This window comes from Cibotium barometz, chromosome 40, assembly GCF_041138505.1.
Source record: "Cibotium barometz isolate CiBa-2024 chromosome 40, ASM4113850v1, whole genome shotgun sequence".
NCBI lineage: Eukaryota > Viridiplantae > Streptophyta > Polypodiopsida > Cyatheales > Cibotiaceae > Cibotium > Cibotium barometz.
This window is the reverse complement of record NC_141085.1, coordinates 1,559,618-1,584,603: the sequence shown is the minus strand read 5'-3', so window position 1 is coordinate 1,584,603 and position 24,986 is coordinate 1,559,618. Positions and strand designations below refer to the sequence as shown.

Below are 24,986 nucleotides of genomic sequence, written 5' to 3'. Positions count from 1 at the left end.
TCTCGGACACATACGACATATAACTAACAAATTCAAAAAAGTGAAAGAACAACATCGAGTAGGCCACAATACAAAGGATTCACAGCCTCATCTTTTTAAGTGTATGCTGAGAAAATGTCACATCTTTTTATGTGCATGCTGAGAGATTGTCACATTCTTTGATAAGCAACGCAACAATACTTCAAAAGCTAAATGAAGAGCGGAGCACATTTAAATGATTGCATTCTTGTTCCTTTAGAGTTCCCTCTCACTACATGCTTTACTAACTTTATATTTTTTAAATGTTTTTTAAACCACCACATTTATTAACCATTCATATGTACTAACCACTAATCTTGGAGAGAACTGGTGGAATATCATACACTTCAATCAACACTATGTTGCACTAATATGTAAGAGAGAACATTTTTTATGTTTTAAGTAGAGTTGGGATGCTCTGCATCTTGTACTTGAAGCTAATTATATAATGAGAAAGCCAGGTTATAGGGCCAAACATGTCTAAAAGACCTAAAACTATAAACGGGAAACCCTCGGGTCACTTAGTCTTGGTTGTTGGCCAAGTGAGAAAAGGCTTATGAAGTATAGAAGTCAAATTTTTATGATGTTAATCCTCTACACTTTGATTCGCACAATAGAGTTAGTGTTCTCTCCATTCTCTTTTGCAACTCATCGCCAACATATGGGCATGGTTATGCATTGAGGTTGGGAAGGTCTTCCCCTCGCCCCCTCCCCCTCCCCCTCGCCCCCTCCTCTCCCCCCTCTTTTCCCGAATGAGTAGATCTTTGCACCGGCCTCATGGGGTCAAACATAAGGCATGCCAATTTTCTCTATTGAGTTTGAGTGGATTTGAACCAATGCCATTTGATAGAAAGCTTTGTGATCTACTAGTCCCATTTTTGAAAGCATAAGCTTTTAAAAGCTTGGTGAATCACCACTAGTGCATTTGTGCATGTCACTGCGTGAACATGTGAGCTATCACTAGGGTAGGTCCCAATTTTAGGAACCAGACCACAAGCTTCCGTGTGAGAAAGAAGGAAGGCGGCGCGTTTAGAGTGACCTAGTGTGGAAGGAAAAAAAACCGTCCTTTGGTATAATTTTCAAGGCTCAAATTGAGAAAGAAAAACATGTATTTTGCCTAGCCTTAAATTGAAAGATTCACATTTTATAAAACTGGTTAAACCGGTTGAAACTTGATTCGGTGCTCAAGAGGCAAGAGAGAGAGAGAGAGCGAGAGACATAATTCACATAATGACATAGGAGAAATCGGATCTGCGGGGGCCACACCGGCCCACACGTGCTCTTTTGTCACGCGGGAGAGATCGCCTGCGACCAGAGAATCATGGGCATTTAGGCTCTAGCATAATAGCAAGTGTATTAGGGTTCCCAAGAATCCCAACTGCAAACCAAAGCAAAGCAACAGCTCATGCTTGTCTCTTCGTAACCAAAGCAAAGCAACAGCTCACGCTTGTCTCTTCGTTGTCTGCAGTGAACCAACCCTCCGCTCCACTCTCTGTCAAAAGAACATCAACAACAGAGACCTCTAAAAAACCTTGAATCTTGCGCCACCTGCAAGCCTGTGATTCGCCCAGACATGGCAGTTTTTCAACACTGGAACCTTTCCCTTCCATCTGTGGCGCACTTTTTCATTACTTTGTAGTTTGCAGCAGTAAGTGAAGCAACCGGTTACCGTGTCCTTTTCTTGTTAAAGAGGACCTAGGTAATTCTGGATCACTTTTCTCAAGTGGGCACTGGGCTTTCCATAATTCCATGTGTGTCTTATCATCTGGTCTTTGATGCGGGTTTTTGCCGCAAAGTGGGTTTCCCTGTATGTCTGCAGGCGGGATGCTGTGTAGTACCTAAGTGGGCTCCTGTTCCTTTTATCCTCTAGCAGACGTTTACAGTCCAGTGTTTGCCCAATTGGGTTATTGTATCTGCTTGCTGCCGGAGTCACAAGTGGGTTCTTAACTTTTGATGCTTGCGAGCCCACAAGGCACGCAAGCGCTGCTGCAGCCGTAGGTTTTTTTCCCTCCGTATTCTTGTCCTCTTGTGTTGCATACGGAAGTGGGTGTGGAGAGGAGAGAGGCAGTGGGACTGTGCATCCGTAAGAGAGAGAGAGAGAGAGAGAGAGAGAGAGAGAGAGAGAGAGATACCAGGCTTTCAAGTTCCCCCGTTTGCATCTTACTATCTTATCTCTGCAAAAGCCCCAACTCTACTGCAAACTTTGCCACACTCCATATCTACTTGCCCCATTTGGATAATTCTGTGACATTGTGCCTTCTTACAGACTCTGGGAGGGTAGCTCCTTGCCCAGCCTTCATTGACCTTGGCTGGCCGGTTTTTGTGCACTTTAACAGGTCTGTGCAGCAAAATGGAAGTTGTGAGATTGCAGCAGCAGCTCGTCGAGCTTACGAATTCTTTGTTTCAAGAGGTATTGTAACTCCCTGTCGCATGGGCCACTCAATTTTGGAACTGATTGTCTTTAATTCCATGCTTTTTTTTTTCTTGTTGATGTGTTGACACAATCATACTTGCCAGGGGAGGAATTGTGTGTTACAATCAAGAAATTAATGAACAAGAACATACTTTTTGTATTTTGTATTGGCAGGGCTATTTAGATGATCAGTTTACCCAACTTCAGATGCTACAAGATGCAAGTAACCCAGAATTTGTGGCCGAAGTAGTCAATCTGTTTGCAGAAGACTCAGAAAGAATACTCACGGAGCTCACTAAAGCGCTGTAATTCATTTCACCTTTTTTGCAGCTTTTGTGGCACTGCATTGCACTTTCCTGGGGTTCCTCCTCTATGAAGAGTTGTTAGTTCGATAGAGGAGATGGTGTGCTTGCATATTGTTCTATGTTTGGATATTGACTATTTGATGTCTTAAATGGGAATTTTACTATAGAGAGGTGGAACCTGTGGACTTCAAAAAGGTGGATGCTTATGTGCATCAATTTAAGGGTAGCAGCTCCAGGTGAAAGTTCCTAAAATTCTCCTTGCTTCAAGGGAAGCATTATTGCATAATGAAAACCATGTCATATACATGCTTTTTGTTGAGTTGAGTTTGTCTACAAAAGGTTACATTCTATTAAGTGTGTGTGAGGCAGATTTAGGCACATCTTCTACATTCATTTGCACTTGATGATAACCAAATTTTAAGATGTAACTTATTATTCACTCCTGGAAGAACCGGTTCATGATAATTAATTCCTGGTTTAAGTCCGCTGTATTATTATTTTTTCCCTCTTTATGGGCATTACAAATAATCCCAGAAAATCCTTTTTTGTATGGTGGACTCCTCAATCATGTTACTAAGCTGAGAAACAAGCTCATCATGTCTTTTTCTTTTTCCAAGTTTGGAGAGGTTTCCATGATAGATTGATTGGGATGGGAGGTAAACTCTACGTGAGGTGCCCCTTAATTTTCATGTGTATGTGATTGCTCTTGATTTTCATCCTCATGAGGAGTAGTTGTGGTTCTTTTCCTGCCTCTATGGGCAGTGGAGAGCTCAGTGAAATATCATTTTTATCATTCCCCTCCCCTCGGTTCCTCCTTTGTATAGATGTACGATTCTATTTGCTATTAGTCCAGAAAAGCTTTAACTCCATAGTAACACAGAAAACGATGTTGGGGATACTCATTGGACTTCCTCTTGGCTTTGGATGGATGGGGAAGTTGTCCCCAAATCAAAGTAAAGAGCCTTCCAAAAGGATCTTGCAAACTTCAGATTTCTCTAGGACTCTTTAGAAGCCCATGGATTCTTAACACCTCTTGAATGAAAAGTTGAGCCACCTCTTGATGGAACAAGGTGCGACATGAAGACTTGGGCTGGTTATTGATGATGCAAGTGGAGAAGTAGGGGGAAAGGGGCCCCTTATATAGTTTTTCCCACACAGTAAAAGCTTGTTAGCTGCTGCTGCCGCAACATGTTTTTGGCTTAAAACTTTATTTTTCAACAATATGTGCTCATACCACTTCCTCTTGGCTGTGGAAGTTGTCCCCAAATCAAAGAAAAGAGCCTTCCAAAAGGATCGTGCGAACTTCAGATTTCTCTAGGACTCTTTAGAAGCCCATGGACTCTGGACACCTCTTGAATGAAAAGTTGTGCCACCTCTTGATGGAACAAGGTGCGTCATGAAGACTTGGGCTGGTTATTGACAATGCAAGTGGAGAAATAGGCCCTTATATAGGCTTTCCCACAGTAAAAGCTTGTTGGCTGTTGCCACACCATGTTTTTGGCTTAAAACTTATTTTTTGACAATATGTGCTCTACGTTGATTTTTGCTATTAGTCCAGAAAAGCTTGAACTTCTTAGGAACACAAAGATGTTGGGGATATTCATTCCACTTCCTCTTGGCTTTAAAGAAAGAGCCTTCCAAAAGGATTGTGTGCGAACTTCAGATTTCTCTAGGACTCTTTAGAAGCCCATGGACACTGAACACCTCTTGTATGTGGATTCTGAGAGAGGGGGAAGATGTGAGAGTCATGTGTGTAGAAGATGTGCAGAAAGGACCCTTGCGAGGAACCCTAATTCCTCTTAGGTTTTTTTCTCCTAGATGTGTTGCGTTTATGCAGAAGTGCTCATGTATGGTTTGCATGTAGGCAAGGGGATCAGGTGCGATCGGTTGTGACTATTGCTAGTGTAAGAGGCCTCCCATGCCTATCTAGCCAATATCTCCTAAACACAATCCAAAACAAGATTAGAGAAAACCAAATAAAAGCGGAGCAGGCAAGCTCACCACCCAACCATAGGATCAACACTTCGATCCACCCCCAAGTCAAGGGCTAAGGCTCCACTCCACATATACATACCAGTCAGCACGCATCCCATACCATTAGTGCCTGCCGCCCACCACAGGGGCCCACGGCAAGACTATGTGAGGGCAAAAGGACGAAAGGACCAGATGTATGAGAGATTAGAGCAAAACAACACAACATGAAATGGGTGAGTGAGTATATATGATGGTGAGTGAAAAAATGTACAAGAGGCCCTCTGATGTGAGGAGATTCTTTGAACAAGACTAGTGTAGAAGCAGAGACGATGTCGGACCTGAGGCACGATCGATGACGAAGGCTCGCGTCGATGTGAGTCAAAGGCACTCTGTGAGGTGGTCGGTGTCGAAGGCTCACGTTGGATGAAGAGGCACTCCGAGGTGGTAGTGAGTAGCGGAAGGTGAAGTGATGCAGACTTTGGTGACAAGGGTGCTGCGGTACCTGAGGGGTAATGAAGAACAGAGAGGGCTGCCGTCCTGAGTGGTGTAGGCTCTGCTGTCGATGAAGATAAGCAGAGAGGGCTGCCGTCCTGATGATGTGAGATGGTGAGCAGAGAGGGCTGCTGTCCCAAGGTAAACTGTAGAAGAAAAACGATGATGTACTATAGCAGAGAGTGGGCTGCTGCCCCAAGGTAAGCTGTAGAAGAAAAACGATGAAGTACTGTAGCAGAGAGTGGGCTGCTGTCCCAAGATATGTATTGATGATAAAATGCTGAGGTGTTGTACTGTGTAGCAGAGAGGGCTGCTATCCCATGAACTGAAGATAAAAACGCTGAGGTGCTGTATGTAGCAGAGAGGGCTGCTGTCCCATGAACTGAGATAAAACGCTGGTGTGCTCTGTGTAGCAGAGATGATATATAGTATGTGGGGCTGTTGGTCAGCCAGCAGCAAGACCCAAAAAACATGAAATAAAGCCAACAAAATCCAAAAAATTCCCCTTTTTAGGGCTGGATAAATACCATTTTCACACACCCCCTCACAGGCCAAAAAGGGGACCATGAGAGAAGATGATGGATGCGAGGGTCCCACATTGACACACTGGCAGAAGGAATGTATCCCCCTCTGGAAGCAAAGTTTGATAAAGTCAGAGAGGGAGATTGCGATGGCAAAGGTGGAGAAGGTGAGTTGATGTAGATGGGTTGATCGTCTCCCAAAGTAAGATCTTGAACGGGGCTCTACTCTGAGTAAGAAGTCCCATTCCCTATGTGGTCTATAGATCAGAGTAAGGAGAAACAACTTCTGGTGAGAAAAATTGGTCCTCCGGGAATGCAGGTAGACGATCCATGCTATGTGCTCTCGAGGTCTTCAATCCCTTTGCTCACGATAGCTCTGATACCATGTGAGGGCAAAAGGTCGAAAGGACCAGATGTACGAGAGATCAGAGCAAAATAACACAACATGAAATGGGTGAGTGAGTGTATATATGATGTTGAGTGAAAATATGTACAAGAGGCCCTTTGATGTGAGGAGACTCTGTGAAGAAGACCAGTGCACAAGCAAAGACGATGTCGGAGCTGAGGCACGGTCGGTGTCGAAGGCTTGTGTCGATGTGAGGAAAAGGCACTCCGTGAGGTGGTTGGTGTCGAAGGCTTGCGTCGGTGGAAGTAGAGGCACTCCGAGGTGGTAGTGAGCAACGGAAGGTGACGTAATGCAGACTCTGGTGACGGGGGTGGTGCGGTACTTAAGGGGTGATGAAGAGCACAGAGGGCTGCCGTCCCGAGTGGTGCAGGCTTTGGTGACGAGAGTGCTGCAATACCTGAGTGGTGGTGAGGAGCAGAGAGGGTTGCCGTCCCAAGTGGTGGAAGTGGTGCAAGCTCTGGTGACAAGGGTGTCGCAATACCTGAGTGAGAGAGGAGCAGAGAGGGCTGCAGTCCCGAGTGGTGTCGATGAAGATAAGCAAGTAGACAGGGCTGCCGTTTTGATGATGTGAGATGATGAGCAGAGAGGGCTATTGTCCCAAGGTAAACTGTAGAAGAAAAACGATGATGTACTATAGGAGAGTGGTCTGCTGTCCCAAGGTATGTACTGATGATAAAACGCTGAGGTGCTGTACTGTGTAGCAGAGAGGGCTACTGTCCCATGAACTGAAGATTTAAACGCTGAGGTGCCATATGTAGCAGAGAGGGCTGCTGTCCCATGAGCTGAGATAAAACGCTGGTGAGCTCTATATAGGAGAGAGGGCCGCTGTCCCATGAGTTGAGATAAAACGTTGGTGTACTCTGTGTAGTAGAGAGGGCTGCTGTCCCATGAACTGATGTAAAACGCTGATGTGCTGGAGCAGACAGGCGATGATGATGCAGCAGATGTAGTGCAGGGCCCGGCAGCTGCAACAACCAGCAGGTGTGGTACCAGATATGGTCTATGAAGTGGTACAAGATGATGTGGTGATGAGGCAAAACTATATATAATATGTGGGGCTGCTGGTCGGCCAGGCCAGGAGCTGTCAGCCAGCAGCAAGACCCAAAAAACATGAAATAAAGCCAACAAAATCCACAAAATTCCCCTTTTTAGGGTTGGATAAACACCATTTTCACACAGACTATTTGTGATCTATCATGTCCAGGGCACGAGTAGAAACTCTGGTCCACGGACAGACCCATCAGAAGTACACCCATGACTAACAACACAATAATAACCCAATGCATCACTTATATAGTGATAATTGCCGCTATGAATAGCTAACTTGCTAACAAATAGCCAGTAGCCTAGCTTTATTAATTATGAACCTTAGCCCTCTGTAGTTGCTTGCTATCCCAGGATCCCCTAACCCTATTGGATTAGGCCCGTTAATCCTAGGATTAGCTCCAAGTGTATAACATCGATATACAACAAAAAACATAAAAGCAACATAACAAACAATACCCAAGAAGGGTGCTTAAGGAACTAGTCCCCAAGTACTTTATCTCTATCCCTCATCTCCCCATGGGAAAGGCGACATGATATTCCATGCCAATGTGCAAGATGGCCGATAAGGTGTATCTCTTTAGAGACCAACCATCTAATGCTCCATACCCTGTCTCACCTTTGGCTTTAAAGAAATCTGCACATGTACTTACCAACCCAACCATGCAAAGAAAGTTCTCGGGGCAAATGATTACTTGAAACCAATGAGCCTCGTTGCATCCACAAATCCAATGCTTTCCAGGGCTTTCCAACAATTTTGGTTTGGGCGGTTGCCAAGTGTAGAGGCAGTGTGAGGGCAAAAGGACGAAAGGACCAGATGTACGAGAGATCAGAGCAAAACAACACAACATGAAATATGTGAGTGAGTCTATATATAATGGTGAGTGAACGTATGTACAAGAACCCTTTGATGTGAGGTGACTTTGAGTAGAAAGCCCAGTGCAGAAGCAAAGATGATGTCGGAGATGAAGCACGGTTGATGACCAAGGCTTGCGTCGATGTGAGGCAAAGCACTCTGAGAGGTGGTTGGTGTCGAAGGCTCGCCTCGGTGGAAGTAGAGGCACTCCGAGGTGGTAGTGGCAGTGGAAGATGAGGTGATGCAGGCTCTGGTGACAAGGGTGCTGCTGTACCTGAGGTGGTAGATGAAGAGCAAAGAGGGCTGCCGTCCCACGCGGTGGTGGTGGTGCAAGCTCTGATGACAAGGGTACTGCAAGACCTGAAGGGTGCAAGCTTTGGTGACAAGGGTGTTGCGTACTTGAAGGGTGGTGAAGAGTAGAGAGGGTTGCCGTCCTGAGTGGTGCAAGATCTAGTGACATAGGTGCTGCATACCTAATGTGGTAAGGAGCAAAGAGGGCTGCTGTCCCGAGTGGTGCAAGCTTTGGTGACACGGGTGCTGCGTACCTGTGATGGTAAGGAGCAGAGATGGTTGCCGCCCCGAGTGGTGCAAGCTTTGGTGACACGGGTGTTGCGTACTTGAGGTGGTGTCGATGGTGAAGATGAGCAGGGAGTGGGCTGCCGTCTTGATGGTATGATGTAGCAGAGAGTGGGTTGTTGTCCCGATGGTGAGAGCTGAGGCAAAAACGCTGACGTGCTCTATGTATAGCAGAGGGGGCTGCTGTCCCATGAGCTGTGGAGAAAACGCTGATGTGCTAGTGTAAGCATTGATGATCTGCTGATGATAAATGCTGATGTAAGCACTGATGGTGTGCTGATGTAAGGCTGATGTAAACACAGATGATAAACGCTGATGTCAGCCTGATGTAAGCCTGATGTAAAACGCTGAAGATAAGCGCTGAAGGTAGCAGAGAGGGTTGCTGTCCCACGGTGTGGCCTGTAGCAGAGAGTGGGCTGCTGTCCCGTGTAGTGGCCAGATGAGAGATGCTGATGTGCTGAATGTTAGGCGAGGATAATGAAGAGATGTTGTGTAGAGCCTGGCAGAAGCAGCAGCAGTAGCAGCAACATATGGTACCGGATATATCCAATGAAGTGGTACACCTGGTGAAGTGATAAGGCAAGGCTATATATACCAAGGGGGAGTGCTGGTCGGTCAGCCTAAAGGCTGTAGGCCAGCAGCCAAGACAAAAATCCCCAGATAAGACCAAAAATACCTATAAAAATCCCCCTTTTTAGGGCTGAGAAAAATACTGTTTTCACACCCCCCTACTCAGTCCAAAAAAGGGGACCATTAGAGAAGATGATGGATGCTAGGATCCCACATTGACACACTGGCAGAAGGAATGTATCCCCCTCTGGAAACAAAATCTCATAAAGTCAGAGAGGACGATCATGATGGCAAAGGTTGTGAAGATGAGTGGATGTACATGGGTTGATGGTCTCCCAAAGTACGATCTTGAACGGGGCTCGATCTTGAATGGGGCTCTCCACTGAGTAAGAAGTCCCATTCCCTATGTGGTACAGATCGGAGTTTGGAGAATCAACTTCTGGTGAGAAGAATTGGTCCTCCGGGAGTCTGGGTAGACAATCCATGCTGTGTGCTCTCGAGGTCTTCAATCCCTTTGCTCACGATAGCTCTGATACCATGTGAGGGCAAAAGGACGAAAGGACCAAATGTACGAGAGATCAGAGCAAAACAACATAGCGTGAAATATATGAGTGAGTCTATATATAATGGTGAGTGAACATATGTACAAGAGCCCTCTGATGTGAGGTGAGACTGAGTAGAAAGACCAGTATAGAGGCAGAGATGATGTCGGAGCTGAAGCACGTTCGATGATGAAGGCTCGCGTCGATGTGAGGCAAAGCACTCCGAGAGGTGATTAGTGTCAAAGGCTCGCGTCGGTGGAAGCAAAGGCACTCCGAGGTGGTAGTGGCAACGGAAGATGACGTGATGTAGGCTCTGGTGACAAGGGTGCTAGTGTACCTGAGGTGGTAGATGAAGAGCAGAGAGGGCTGTTGTCCCGAGTGGTGGTGGTGGTGCAAGCTCTGATGACAAGGGTGTTGCAAGACCTGAAGGGTGCAAGCTCTGGTGACAAGGGTGTTGCGTACCTGAAGGGCGGTGAGGAGCAGACAGGGCTGCTGTCCCGAGCGGTGCAAGCTCTGGTGACACGGGTGCTGCGTACTTGATGTGGCAAGGAGCAGAGGGCTGCTGTCCTGAGCGGTGCAAGCTTTGGTGACACGGGTGCTGCGTACTTGATGTGGTAAGGAGCAGAGAGGGCTGCTGTCCTGAGCGGTGCAAGCTTTGGTGACAGGTGCTGCGTACCTGAGATGGTAAGGAGCAGAGAGGGCTGCCGTCCCGAGTGGTGCAAGCTTTGGTGACCCGGGTGCTGCGTATCTGAGCCTTGAGGTGGTGTCGATGGTGAAGATGAGCAGAGAGTGGGCTGCCGTCCCGATGGTATGATGTAGTAGAGAGTAGGCTGCTGTCCCGATGGTGAGAGCTGAGGCAAAAACACTGAAGTGCTCTTATGTATAGCAGAGGGGGCTGCTGTCCCATGAGCTGTGGAGAAAATGCTGATGTGCTGATGTAAGCACTGATGATTAATGCTGATGTAAGCACTGATGGTGTGCTGATGTAAACGCAGATGACAAACGCTGATGTCAGTGCCGATGTAAGCCTGATGTAAGCGCTGATGTAAGCCTGATGTAAAACGCTGATGTTAGTGCTGGTGTAAACGCTGAAGGTAGCAGAGAGGACAACCTTCCCCTTTTCAGTTTATTGATTCTTGCTCCCCTCTATGGAGCTGAGTTTGTACTTTGCCATTTTGGCTGTTTTGTTTGATACCTAATAGAAGGATCACTTTCTTGGAAAAAAAAAAGAAGCGGCAGCCACATATATTTTCACACACTAAGACGCAAACATGTGCCATGTCAGATGTACGGCAGCAGGTAAGGCTAGGTAATGGCAACAGATGCGGCGGGATTTGTATGGTAGCAGGATGCGTGGAGTTTTGTATGGCTAGCTGGTGTGATGACATTAGCGGGTATTACACATGACGTCAGTGGCTATACGACTGATGTATGACGGTTTGCAAGAGAGGCTACAACCACTGTATGGCCAGGAGCACAAGCTGCGTACAGAATGGTGATGTATGGTAGCTGTACTGTTAGTCATCTGGCCTCCGGGAAGTTCAGGTGTGCACACTTCCTAATCATCACGGGCACTTTTTACCTTGTGTTGGTAAGGGTTTTTCCTTGTGTGAACACACTTTTGTGTGTTGGGCTCTTAGCCCTATGTTTTTAGTACCTTTGTACTTCATTTTTCATATCATCTATCAAGGTACGTTTCCAACTTCATGTGCTTCTCTGTTCGAGTGTGTGTGTGTGTTCACCTTGTAGGCTCCATTGCACCCTAGACCCAATGTTGGTATTAGAACCACCATATTAGAGTTTCAGAGTGATTTTTTTTCATTGTTTTTACACATTTGTATTCCTCGTTATTTTTCGAGTCTCTCAGCTGAAGAACTCCCGAATTGGAGCCTGTATAGGCAATCAAAACCCTTCTGCAAATTTTCAGCTTCTCCAAAAATAGAGCTGAACTGAGCCTTGGGTTGAATCCAACATTCCTTGTGTTCTCTTTTTGTGGACTTGGCATTGACATACGACATTCCGACACCCATTAGTGGGGTCTGTTCTGCTCATCAAGCCTCTATTCAGATAACTTTTCTATCCCTACACTATTATCTCAATACACCTGCAGGTGCTTGTCATCACTGAATCATTAGGCATCTCAGAAGGCTACCTTTAAGTGGACATTGAGGGTTTACAGTGCACTGTGGAGCGACATTTTCTTGGGGAAGATTGTTAGTTTGCTTGAGTCATGGCTAATAATGATGTATTCGCGATGCTCTCTGCGTAGAAGCTTGACGGGACTATTTATCCCATGTGGGCATATATGATGAAGCATGTACTGGTTGCAAAGAATTCATGGGTATATGTATCTAGTGCTGAGTTAAGACCTATTGGTCTTGCACCTGCAGCTAGCACGTCATGGGGGTTCACTGTTGGGACTAGTGATTGTGGTTCCACTGGGAGTGCATTGCCTACACTTGTTCCTTCTACACAGGAACAACTGAGATGAGATGCTATAGATGCGCAAGCTCATGCGTTGATTGCTCTCTCATGTAGACGTCAAATGCCTTTATTGATTGAGAGTCAAGACAAAGGACAACATGCTTTTGATCGCCAATGGTTATACTCAGCGTGACGGCATTGACTTTGAGAAGACTTTTGCTCCTACTTCGCGTATGACTACCATTCGCACCGTTGTTGTTTTGGTTGCACACAAAGGTTGGCATGTACATCCGTTGGATGTTAAGACTGCCTTTCTTAATGGTGATTTGTAGGTGGAAATGTACATATCTCAACCTCCTGGCTTTGTTCAGAGAGGGGTAGAAAAGAAAGTATGCAGATTACGTAAAGCACTTTATGGCCTCAATAGGCTCTGTTAGACATCATCATCCCCTTGTTGCTGGCTTCCTTGTGGTGTCCTATTTTAGCCTTTAGGGCAAACCAGACATTTATCCTAGTCGTGGAGGTCTTGTCAGCTGCCTTTGCATGGGCATATATATAGCCGGTCCTCCCCTCACTCTTTTTCATTGCATTGCTGCAGTCCCTCACATACGAGGTCTTCTTCCCCTCTTGCTTTGGGACTTGTATTCTTGTTTGGTGATATTGAGAGTAGGTATCCACTTGTGTTTCCTCTCCATCTCTCTCTCTCTCTCACACTCTCTCTCTTGTGTTTTCACTTTCCATCTTCTGCTGTGCATTCTATAACGATATCAGAGTGCCGGTGACATGCAGTGTTAGATGCTCCCTCTCAGTTTTGCTGTCGGTCAACCTGCCTCTTCTGGGCGCTTCTCCATTGCAGCGCAGCATGTCGCAACCTAGAGGAGCGGTGTACCTAGTAGCTTGTTCTGTTGCTTTTGTAGCTGAGTTGCCGAGGAGATTGCTTGTGGAGCTATCCTAGTAGCTGTTTTTGCAGCCTTTCATCTATGATCGAGGACGGCGTCTCTGGCTTCTTGGAGTTCACTCCACATCCGATGTTGAGAGGGGGTGTTAGACATCATCATTCCCGTGCTACCGGCTTTCTTGTGGTGTTCTATTTTAGCCTTTAGGACTGACCATGCTAGCTAGAGGGGCTGGTCACCCCTCACATCTTTTTCCATATTTTATCCCCATTTTATGGAGTCTTGGACATTTATCCTAGTCGTGGAGGTCTTGTCAGTTGCCTCTACATGGGCATATATATAGCCGGTCCTCCCCTCACTCTTTTTCATTGCATTGCATTGTTCGCTGCCGGCTCTCACATACGAGTTCTTCTTTCCCTTTTGCTCGGGACTTGTATTCTTGTTTGGTGATATTGAGAGCAGGTTTACACTTGTGTTTCCTCTCTCTCTCTCTCTCTCTCTCTCTCTCTCTCTCTCTCTCTCTCTCGTGTTTCCACTTTCCATCTTCCACTATGCATTCTATCAGGCTCCTCGTGCTTGGTACCAAAAAATTCATGCGTACTTGATTGCGAATGGGTTCCAAAATAGTCTAACTGAGACTACTCTCTATGTTTGCAGACATGGGCAATGTGCTGATCCTTATTCTTTATGTGGATGACATGTTCATTACTGGTCCTAATAAGGACAAACTTGACGCTTTCAAAGCTGCATTGCAGCATGCTTTTGATGTCACAGACATGGGTCATTCGCATTACTATTTGGGCATTCAGCTTATATCTGTTAAGGAGGGTATCATGCTATCTCCGCAAAGATACATTGAGCAGTTCCTTGAGCGTTTCCAAATGACAGATTGTAAACTTGTTTTTACTTCTATGGAACCAGGTTAAAACTTTCACTTGAAGATGCCCATTTGATGCCACCACTTATCAGCAAGTTGTGGGATGCCTTATTTATCTATGCACTATCCATCTGGATGTTTAGTTTGTTGTTTGACAGTGGAGCAGATTCATGAGGAACAATCCTCCAAGCCAGGACCCATAGCCTTAGCACTCAGCATTGGTAAGCATGTAAGCGTGTCTTTCACTCTATTAAAGGCACTTGGTGTTTTATGGAAGTTCTTCTACATTGTGCTTGATTGCTTTTACAGATAGTGACTAGGCAGGATGCTATAGCCCATGACATGCGAGTGTCTACCAGTGGAAACTGTTTTCTTCTTGGTGGTTCATGCATTTCATGGCTCAGCTAGAAGCAGCCTACAATGGCCACTTCTAGCTGTGAAGTTGAATACAAGGTTGTCTTTAGTGCTTGGCTACGACGTCTATTAGCTGATCTTGGTATTAGAAAGCCATCTTCTACCACCATCTACACTGACAGTCAGAGTGCTTTGGTAGTAGCTCAGAATCCCATATTTCATGCTCGCACAAAGCATATCGAGATACATTACCATTATGTCAAGGAGAGGCTCCATGCTAGAGAGATTGACTTGACTTATGTACCTACACATGCCAATATGACAGATGGATTTACCAAAGCCTCATTCTAGAGAAAAGTTTGAAGCTTTTTGCAAAGCTTTAAACTTATGGCCTCTACCAAGGTAGTCTGCTACACCTTGTCTATGTTCACATCTTTCACTTTAGGGGGGTTTGTTAGCCATTTGACCTCCGATAAGTTCAGGTGTGAACACTTCCTACTCACGAGCACTTTTTACCTTGTCCTGGCGAGGGTTTTTTCCTCGTGTGAACGCACTTTTGTGTGTTGGGCTCTTAGCCCTAGGTTTTTAGTACCTTTGTACTTCATTTTTCATCAAGGTACGTTTCCAGCTTCACGTGGTTCCCTGTTCGAGTGTGTGTTTGTGTGTGTTCACATTGGAGACTTCATCGCTTCCCGGACCCAACATGTATCACCAACACATGAGAGTGCGCCAAGAAGATGATGGCGATGATAAGGAGAGGGAGCTAGTGTAGAGGATCTATGCCCAATAGTGCGCAAGGGCTCCCATATTTATATCCAAGGGTTCCTTTTATTTGAGGAACGCCTGTCAACAGCACGTTTTTTTTCTTTCTGTTTCTTACGTGCGTGCGGTTCTCTCTTTGTTTGGCGGCGGGTGCTCGTGGGCTGGTCGAGTTGTGCTTCGCTGCTTCGCCGCTTCTTTGGTTGTGCTGGTCGTGCTCGCTCATCGTAAGTCAGTCTCTCACTCTCTCTCTCTCTCTCTCTCTCTCTTCCCCCCGCACAAGCCAACCTCTCTCTTTCTCCCTCCTACACTCGCTCAACTCTCTCTCTCTCTTGCGAGTCTCTCTCTCTCTCTCTCTCTCTCTCTCTCTCTCTCTCTCTCTCTCTCTCCCCACAAGGCTCTCAATGCTGCACCTCCCTGGACCCTTACACATAGGCTGAAATTTGATTCTTATTGTCCTTGAATTTTGAAATATATTTTAAAACTCTCGAGTCGTGACTCGTCTTGACATTTCTCCATTTTCTTGATTGCTTTTTGTGCATATGCCATAGATGCCTCGTGCACCGAGTTCGGAATGGGCAAGGCACACCATCATTCAAGGCACACCCAACACCCCAGGTGTCGGTTGCTCCAACATGCGCACGTGGATTGTGGAGGAATATTTACTAGCACATTCACTCGTGTTATTTATCATGTTGGCCAAGGTACGGGAGGCGGCACTGGACCATGTTCATTGATGAATCTTCAAACTTCATATTTCAAAAGTTTATAAGAATATATATCGGGAGCAACGTTCACTACGTTTGGAATCTTTTCAGCACGTTTTCCAAACGTATCGTTCACTACGTTTGGAACCACCTTGCATCACATCCCAAAAACCTTGAACAATGAACTTGGAACTCATCCAGTCCATAATCTCTGCTACACCAAGCAATAGACTTGGAACACGTCCAGTTCATAGCTCCAAAATGGTCTCGTCTCGCCATATATTTTACTTGCTTGGAACTCCGACACATTGGTCCCGTGCATCAAATGTCGGGGCTAGCTACAGTCCCCTCTCCCACCCACAAGCCTCCTCTGGCTGGAAGCACATGGGGGGAAACTATTTGTATAATTATAGAAGATGACCATCCAGGTCCTCCTTGGCTGTTGCAACCTTGGGGGCACTGAACGTATCACTGGGACTATCAAAGTCCATCATCGTGTATATGATCCTTGCTCTTCTTTGAAAACTTGGCCTTGGGGCCTGGCCTTGGCTTTACCTTTGGTCTTGCAATCCTTGGCCAAGTGAGCCTTCTTTCCACAAGAGTAGCGGTGACACCGTCCTTTCTTTTGCAGTGTAGCAAGTGCTTGATCATGTCCACTAGGAGTGAACCTTACCGAAACAAGGATTGATTCTTCATTTTTACAGGGGGACCCATATCCATGGCAATAGCAATCCTCCGCAAGCAAGCCTTTGTGTCATGGATGATCTCGGCACTCCACCAATCTCCAGCACTTCTATAGCAGCAGGAACCACAAGGACCAATCAGCCCCCTCAAAAATTTGAGGTAGAGAGTAGCTGGACAGTAGCAAAAGAGTCCACAAAAATCTGCCGAGCAACACCCACCACTGGGAGGGGAGGGAACTCGGGTAAGGAGATGAACTGCAAGAGCCACTTGTCGGGCTGCACCACACGCAAACACACCACCCTCCACTGCTGTCCTTGCTGCAAAAATCACATCAAACACCACAAGGCACCGCTGCAAAAAATGCTCGAAGAAGCAAAAAACGCCTTGTGGTTAATGCAAGGGCATGAGCACCACTAGAAGCAAAACGCTAATGAAGAAGAGGCTCTTGATGAAGAAAACACAGCCACCAAAAGTACAGAGCCACAGACAGTTCTAGATTCCATGTGAGTTCCCAAGATCATCATAGCCATTGAGGAGGTGATAGTTCTGGAGGTTCCCACAACTATCTCCAAATCCATTGAAGAGCAGGAGAAGAAAAAAACTTCAGTTTCCGAGGTTTTCATGGAGTCTACCATGCCATTAGAGCTTTCAAAGGCAAAGGGGCCAGTCCCATTCCTTGTAGTTCCCGAGGAGATAGTGGTTGAGACACCGTATGGGAGATCCAGTCCGCAGTCGAATCGACAGCATGGAGCAAAGGCGCATCATGTGCACCCTAGCTCCAAGTTTAGCAGGAGGGAATGTCACGTGCACACCTTAATTCGGTGCCATGTAGACATGATTATTCCTTACAGCTGTTTTAAGGGCAAAGTTAGAGGTCGTATATGGGCAGTTTGGAGCCATTTGGTAGCCCTATGGGTGCTCAGAGGTGCCCATGACATGCACCAATGGTTGGGACATACTATGGGCACAATATGAAGTTTGAACATGTTTTATGACATTTTTGATTAATTTTTTGGCCTCAAAAGTGAAAACTGACGTGATTATGACTTGCTATCACTTCCCTATATAAAGGCAGGTCATGTGTCATTCATAGCAATTCAACGACAGGGATTGCAGAGCCAAGACCAAGGGCATGCAGTCTAACAGGTTGGATCAGCCAAGCACATTTTCAAATCAGCGTTTCCCATTAATGCATAGAGGAGGACTATAAGCATTAGTTCAAGCATAGTATTCATAGTCTAGATCTACATCGGACCTATGTCAATCATTGTAATTACTCATTCATTCAATAATATATAGTAGGAGTAGGTTAGGTAAAGAGTCCCTCTCTTCTCCTCCTCTCTACTTCTCTATGTCATGAGCATGTGATTAGTGTCAATCTTTATTGCTTTGAGTTAAGCATCATTAAGCACACTTCCGCATAGTAGTCATGTTACACTTGCCTTCTTAAAACGAAGCAAACCCAATCACCGTCCTCAAGGTCTAGATGCTTTCTATGCTTGTCGACAGCCAACTTATGCTTATCTTGTGATTGAGCAATGGTTGTTTGCACCGGTATCATCCAAATCCCATCCACAACAAAGATTTCGTCTTTGAGCATGAGGATGGGTGGAACAACCACCTTACCATAAATGATCTCAACAGGGCGTTTACCTATAGAAGAGTGCATGGTATCATTGTATGCAAACTCTACCAATGGTAAATAGTTTTATCCTTGCAAAATCTAAATGAAACACTTTTTAGGCCTCAAGCTTTACACATCGCCCATCGTGTTTGTAGCTTCTCGGCCCAATTTATTATGGAGTACTTACAAACACATATTAGCCACTAAAACATTTTAAGTTTTTTTAAAAGGGTCTTGGGGTAATACTTACCACTTGCAAAATATATGAAACACATGTGAGGCCTCATATATGGTCTCACACCGTCTCACCCAAACCCAACCAAATCCATATGATGACCTTAGACACGAGCACAAGTCCCACAGTGTCTTACCGAAACTCAATCACTAGACTTCAAGGTCAAGTTTTTTCCAGTATGCTCAGGTTTACATTAATCCTTGAGTCTCATGGTGTGAGGATGTATAACCAACATAATATGTTTTATGTTACTAATGTTGTGGCTGAATTGTCCTGTCTACAGCATCGGTGCCCAACGTGTAAAAGCTGTTTGTGTGGACTTCCGGGCTTTTGCTGAAGCAGAAAACAGAGAAGGGTTAGTAGCTTTTCCTGTAATGAATAACAGAAGTTGCTTTATTGATGCTTAAATTAGATGTTAAAATCGCGTCCTGGTCAGGCATAAGGTAACAGGTTGTCATGTTTAATGACCAAGGCAATGATTTAACACAAAAGAAGGTAGTGAGAAGCTTGTGGATTTGATTTATTTATGGAGGCTTTGTCGGAAATAAAATTTCCACCCTTTATACGTAACTACGAGAACCAGCTAGCCCATGCTTGTAAGGCCCCCTTTATGGGGCATACCATGTTTGAGCAGCCTGGTTGCCCTGCAGACCTAGTTTGAACAGCGGATGGTGGCCTTGTAGATAGCGAAATGGTGCGTGTTCATTATGTGGGTTACATGTTTGTGCTGAGAACATGTACTTACATTTGTTTGCTTTACTGCTGCATGTAGTATGGGTGAACAAGTCAAGATATGGAATATTCTAGCAGCTGGACTAGGACCTTGACCAGGACCTTGATGTGAGTTGTAAATAATGACAACTCTCTGCTGTGCACATACGGGTTCTCATATGCAGTGGTTCTATGTAGCCCACCCAGCCTGTACAGCTAATGGCGTTGCTTAAAGCCTTTGGTAAAAACTTTCTATTGATACTAAAATTTTCACACCCTAGGCATTTAAAGCTTATTTTATAGTCACCAATGACCATGCGTATTACATTCCATAAACATTTCTGAAATGTTCCTTAGTGGTGGGTGTTTTTTTTTTGTTTTTTTTTTTGGGGGGGGGGGGTGTGTGTGTGTACAAGCTCCAAAAAAACCTTGTGTATGCATTATTCAATGCTTAATTAAAAAAAAAAACCATATATCATTCAAAATATTCATCATTTAGACTTTTTTTTTTAAAAGACCCAAAGTTCCGCCTGCAGCCCCAGGGGCACTGCTCTCAATTCAAGGCTGCTGCTTGCTGCCTACACAGTTATCAATGCTAGAGTTTGGAGTCTAATAGGCAGATGGCAGAGTGCTATCTAGGGGCCAGGCACAACTTCCAAGGCGTGAAGAGTCAATACCAACATCATGTTCATTATCCGTACAAACTTATAACAACAAAATTAGTGAAACTCACAAACCAAGACATGTGAGTACATAATCAAGTGCTCTAAAGATCCAAAATACGAATCCATGAGTCTCATGTACAAATGTCACGACCCATAAATTGTCCATGGACCAATCACCAGTGACTAAACTATGGATAAAAATCAAAGTGAAGGCCCCAGGGCTCAAGCCTATGTATCCTCCAAGTCCTCAACATACTTGATGTTTTGATCACCTAGCTCCTCAGTGAGCTCTGACTTAGTGTTAGAAGGAGACGATGCCTCCGAAAGATCAGGATCTCCTGCAGAAATCGTATCAGCTGTGGCACTGGTAAATTTCTTAATCCTAGGGTTTTTTTGCTCTACGAGGCCCAAAATCATTAATTAGAGAAGGCCTTTTGAAGGTTTCTTATTGAAAGAATGTGAAACCCGTATAATAAAGGTGGGGGATCAGGGGAGACCAATGGGCATTTCACCCTATAAAGAGTGGTTAAGATGACCCCAACCCACTATGTGGGATAATAGACTGCTACATGGCAGCGTGAGAAGTGGAGGGCAAGAATCCATTCCAACAACCCCCTTGATGTGAAGCCCGAAGCCAAGCAGGAGCCGACGAGGCTCTGATGCCATGAAAGAACGCAAAACTGCAGAGTACTGCCAACCACCGACCCCGACCCCGACCCCGACCCCGACCCCGACCCCGGCCCCCCCCCTCCCCAAACCTGAAGATCCCATGAGACCACCAATAAAGGTGGGGGATCAAGGGAGACCAATGGGCATTTTGCCCTATATAGAGGGGTTAAGATGACCCCAACCACTATGTGGGATAATTGACTGCCACATGGCAGCGTGAGAAGCGGAGGGCAAGAATCCATTCCAACACTTATGTGGCTCAGGGTATGAAACATGTTTTGCAGCAACTATATGCCTTTTGGGATTTTATTAACCATGGTTTACTAACACCCTTATTGTGGGAATGCAAGTTCAGCTTTAAGATTTTCTCTGAAAGCGTCAAGGTGGTAGCTTTTGATTTCACTAGTACAAATGCCAAGTTAATCCTCAATTGTTATTCAGTTGGTTCAAAGTATGCATGTTGCGAATGCATTTTTTCGATTGTTATTTAGTTGGTGCAAAGTCCATTGTTATTTTTTGCGAAGTAAACAAACTTTGTTACAGGTGTCGACAAGCTTTACAGCAGATCAAGCAAGAATTCTTTCTGGTCAAGAACAAGCTAGAAGCTCTATTACAGGTGTGCACAGTTTGTTGGTACTTGTTTTAATTTTGATTGGATGCTGCTGATCTATGCACATTTTGTTTTCCTGATTGGACCATTTCTCGCTGTTTGATGTGCTATGCTAGCACAGAAACAATGTATTGTAGTCGAGACTGTCATAATCTTTGCTTTGCTTTAACAACTAGACACAGCTATTTGGGGGGGGGGGGGGTGGACTCTGGCAGGAGAGCCCTCACCAGGGAGGCGGTGATGGTCATCTCTACTGGCTCCAAGAAGCGATGAATCAATTGGAGGACTGAACTCACTGGCTGCCTCCTCCCTGGGTTAGGCGCAGCCTGAGGGCAGAGGAAATGCTTAGGGGAGGTAGAGAGGGGGGGGAGTGCGGGCTCAGAGAAGAGGACGGGGCAGGGGGGGCTGCTACGGGAAGAGTCGGAGGCGAGGGTTGAGGATGAGGAGGGGGGGGGGGTGAGGAGAAGGTAGGGGGGATGGGGAAGTTGGGAAGAGGGAGATGGAAGTGGCAGGGAGTGATCCACTGGAGAGGGAGGGTGTGGAGAAGGGCTCGCGGAGGGCTTGGGTGGGACCAGCTGGCCTCACTGGAATCTGAGAACCTGAAGAGGAATCTTGACAGGGTAACGGCCCTTAGACTGGAGGGGCCGGAGGAGGGACCCTCGAAGTGACGTGTGGGGGGGGCTTGCCGATGGGTGAATGCTGCGATAAATACTCGAAATGGTTCTCTGACAGGACCGAATCCTTTTGTGCTCTGCCTGCCTGGTGTGCACGGCAGTGCCGCTCAGCTTGTGAAGTCAGCTGGCGGCCCTGGCGTAGGCCAACGGTTTGCCACTCTTTAGTAACAATGTCGTCCGCGGTCGGGTCCTGGTGCTCTGCTACCTGAGGGCGTGCATCTCTCCCAGCCCCTTGAGAATGATCTAAGCTGGGACCGCGCGCCCGGGGAGGGGTTAACGCCGGAGGCGGTCTTCTGGATTGGTGACGAGAACAAGCTCTAGTGAGATGTCCCATATGCTTGCATATAAAGCATTGGCTTGGGAGGCCAGAGTACTCTACTCTTTGTAGAATGGGGTCTCCCTGGAGGCAAGGAAGGGATATGACGTGCAACACTCTCTGGTGAGGCAACATAGATGCGAAGGGATGGAATCCTGGCCGCGTGTGCGAGGGCCGTTGTGCGGGGGGGGGGGGGGGGGGGGTGTTCCATCACTCTTCCAATGGCTCCACCAATTACTTGGAGAAGAGGAAGGTATTCCTTCGTGAGGCCTGGAAAGAAGATTGTCATGGAAAAGTGTGAAATGCCAGCTAGTGGGTCGGATGCGGGGTCGAAGCTGTGTTGCCACCTCGCAAAGAAGGCTTGGGCCGTACGCAGTGCCATGGGGCTCAGTTGCACGACACTATTGGACGCCACTGGCGAGTCAAACTCAACCTGGTAGCAGTCGCGCCCCAAAGGATGAATATCGGTTATCTTTACAAGCGCTCCAAGGAGGCTAGCCTGTAAAAGATCTGTGAGTTGTCCGTGCGCCGAGCGGCTACCAACAATCTTGCACACCAGAGTGGAGGCCTCTAGGGATGCAACTGTCGAAGTGAGGAGCTGGAGGTCCGCTTCTAAAAAGGATAGGCAAGGGACGGTGGCCTCGGTCGGGGATGATGGAGTGGCTGCCATGGAGTCCTCCTTCGGGGTGAAGACCAGAAGAGGCCGAAGCTTGCCGAAGGATAAAATGCCCAAGAACTGGAAAAACTGCATGATGAGAACGGAGGGGACAAGTCGGGAATGGAGAGTTAGAGCCAAAAGGGAGACGGGGGAAGGGAGGGGAGAGGTTGCGGGGGAGAGGAGGAGGGAGGTGAGGGAGGGGGGAGGGTGGTGGCGTAGCAGCGCACAGGAGAAGGCGGGGGAACAGGGGGCAGTGGGTATGAAAAAAGAAAGGGGGCGGACAGCCAGCGGGGGTGAAAGAGGGGTGAAGAGGGAAGAGGGAGGGGGGGGGGGTGCTTGGCGAGCTGGGGAGGGGGTAGCAATGGCAGGGCAGCTGAGGAGGGGGCTGCGTGGCGCGGAGGAGGCGAGCAGGGGGTGGGAACAGAGGGCAAGCAGGGGGTGGGAACAGAGGGCAAGCAGGGGGCTTGTTGGTGGCAGTGCGAGCGGGGGGGCGAAGGGTGGGGCAGTTTGAGGGGAGGAGAGGGGGGCGAAGGTGGGGGCAGTGTGAAGGGAGGAGAGGTGGCGAAGGTGAAACGGGGGTGGGAGGGGGTGGTGAGGGCAGGTGCAGTTCGAAGGGGGGCGCTGTCTACATTGCTCTGCATTGCAAGGGTTTCACCTTGTAGCTTCTGTCAATATGCTGCTTTTTAATTTGCTGCCTTCAATTGATGATTTTGCCCACTCTCTCCCTGGTCAAGGGGAGCTTGCCATATTTTGTGGGAATTTGTGCCATCTTCTTGGGCAAGGTCCTGACTACAGTCCTACCCAAGGAGGATCTGTAACCAACCCCATTGAGATGCCTCCTAAGTTGCTGGCCAACTCTTTTCGACACTGCTGGCAATTATGTGGTGGGCAATTTGAGAAAGGCCGCACTAAGTTGGAATGCACCTTGGTCTCAAGAAAGTAACTTCCTACCCAGTTGAGAGATTGACTGCCACTATTAAGCACAGCTGTGCTATTGCCATATGGTGTGCCTTTGACCATCTCTTTCTTGCACTGCAACCTTGCACATTCGTCAACTTGATCCTGCTCATGCCCATGTGATTTGTCTATACGGAAGGCAACTCTTCCTATGACGTGGATAACATAAATTTGGTTTAGTGGAACGCTGAAGCTCTTGCACCTCCCTTCATATTTTGTGATTGTGATCTTCCTTTTAAGTGATCTTGAAAACAAAAAACAAAATTTTGGCAATTGTGCTATTTATTAATGTTTCCAGCATTCTGCATTTGAGAGAATCACTTGGAAGTGTCAATCTATATTTTAGTTTGTCTAATTTCTGATGCCAATGACACAAGGGGAAAGGTGGTGCATTTGTTTGAGTTTGGATCTTGCAAATGGAGAATCACTTGAAAGTGTCAATCTAGATTTTAATTTGTCTGATTTCTGATGCCATTTACACAAAGGTGGTGCATTTGTTTGAGTCTGGATCTTGCAAATGCTCCAAGGATGACTTTTTGCTGTTTACTGATGCAGCTCGAGCAGCAAATAGTAGCTGCAGGAGGCTCTATACCGATGATGGAGTGATAGCCTCTGCCATGTTGAAGGCCTGGGTAGCCTTGAGTTGTCATGGCCTGTGGGTCTCGTTTTCAAAGTAGTTCAAATGCAAGTGTGGTATAGAGGGAAGTAGGAGGGCTAGTTGAAGTTGCTGTTGTATGTTGTTGGATTCGATAAAAACCTTGAATCATGTGCGAGAGAGAGAGAGAGAGAGAGAGAGAGATCAGGGCACAGCTTGGATACTACCATTCTCCAAGGTGAAAGTTGTGGGTTTGAATCTTATAAATAGGTTTACATGTATTGGAGAGAATCACGTGGTTTGAGCCTCGGTTTGAAGGGTGTTGCATGCAAGTGAACTCCACCATCTTGTTATACCTTAACACTTTGCACTTCATAACTCGAGGCAACTCGTCTTGCATGCTGTGGCTGTGTTTTGGACTCACAACTACCCCCATCAACGGTCAACCCTGTCGTTGCAATCTTCTAGGAGATCATGTTCTCAGTTTGTCCTTGGAAAATGATGTTTGCTAAAGATTATTTGATTATTTTCGGTTGTTATCAGGTGACAACATTGATAAATATATTAAAAGGTGGTACCTCTTGTGGTGCTCTAGTTTAGGGATGTGCATAACTTAAAGAGAAAATCAAGGATAGAATGTTTCTTAACCTGCAGTATTAAGAGTTAATAAAATTGTGTAGATGGTCAATGAACTAGGAGCGTTAGTTTTAGTAGACAATCTATTATGGGTGAAATCGATATTCGCCTAATTCGATGCTATTGGCACTTTGTTTGGGACAATGGGCTTGGTTGCACAAAATCAAAGAGATAATGGAGTAATGAAATGAGGTGACAAATATTTGATGAGATTGTAT

At 46.3% G+C, this 24,986-nt stretch overlaps 1 protein-coding gene across 3 annotated transcripts; it reads left to right on the top strand.

Moving 5' to 3' along the window:
- The first annotated feature begins 1,316 nt into the window (after nt 1-1,316).
- AHP1 (histidine-containing phosphotransmitter 1) lies at nt 1,317-24,711 on the top strand. Of its 3 annotated transcripts, none has more exons than XM_086779062.1 (7): nt 1,317-1,666; nt 2,355-2,428; nt 2,606-2,736; nt 2,904-2,972; nt 18,561-18,632; nt 20,866-20,938; nt 24,093-24,711. In XM_086779062.1, the coding sequence occupies exons 2-7, from the start codon at nt 2,369-2,371 to the stop codon at nt 24,141-24,143; spliced, it is 456 nt and encodes a 151-aa protein (XP_086635188.1). In that variant the 5' UTR covers nt 1,317-1,666; nt 2,355-2,368; the 3' UTR covers nt 24,144-24,711. The 3 variants fall into 3 exon arrangements, with proteins under 3 accessions (XP_086635188.1, XP_086635189.1, XP_086635187.1); XM_086779063.1 differs by having other exon boundaries at nt 1,317-1,717; XM_086779061.1 differs by lacking the exon at nt 1,317-1,666 and adding an exon at nt 1,751-2,012.
- Nucleotides 24,712-24,986: the final 275 nt, after the last annotated feature.

Coding starts and splice junctions, on each gene's coding strand:
- AHP1 (XM_086779062.1), top strand. CDS start 2,369: ATGGAAGTTGTGAGATTGCAGCAGCAGCTCGTCGAGCTTACGAATTCT. Junction 18,633..20,865: donor GAAGCAGAAAACAGAGAAGG/GTTAGTAGCTTT, acceptor ACTTTGTTACAG/GTGTCGACAAGCTTTACAGC. Junction 20,939..24,092: donor AGCTAGAAGCTCTATTACAG/GTGTGCACAGTT, acceptor TTACTGATGCAG/CTCGAGCAGCAAATAGTAGC.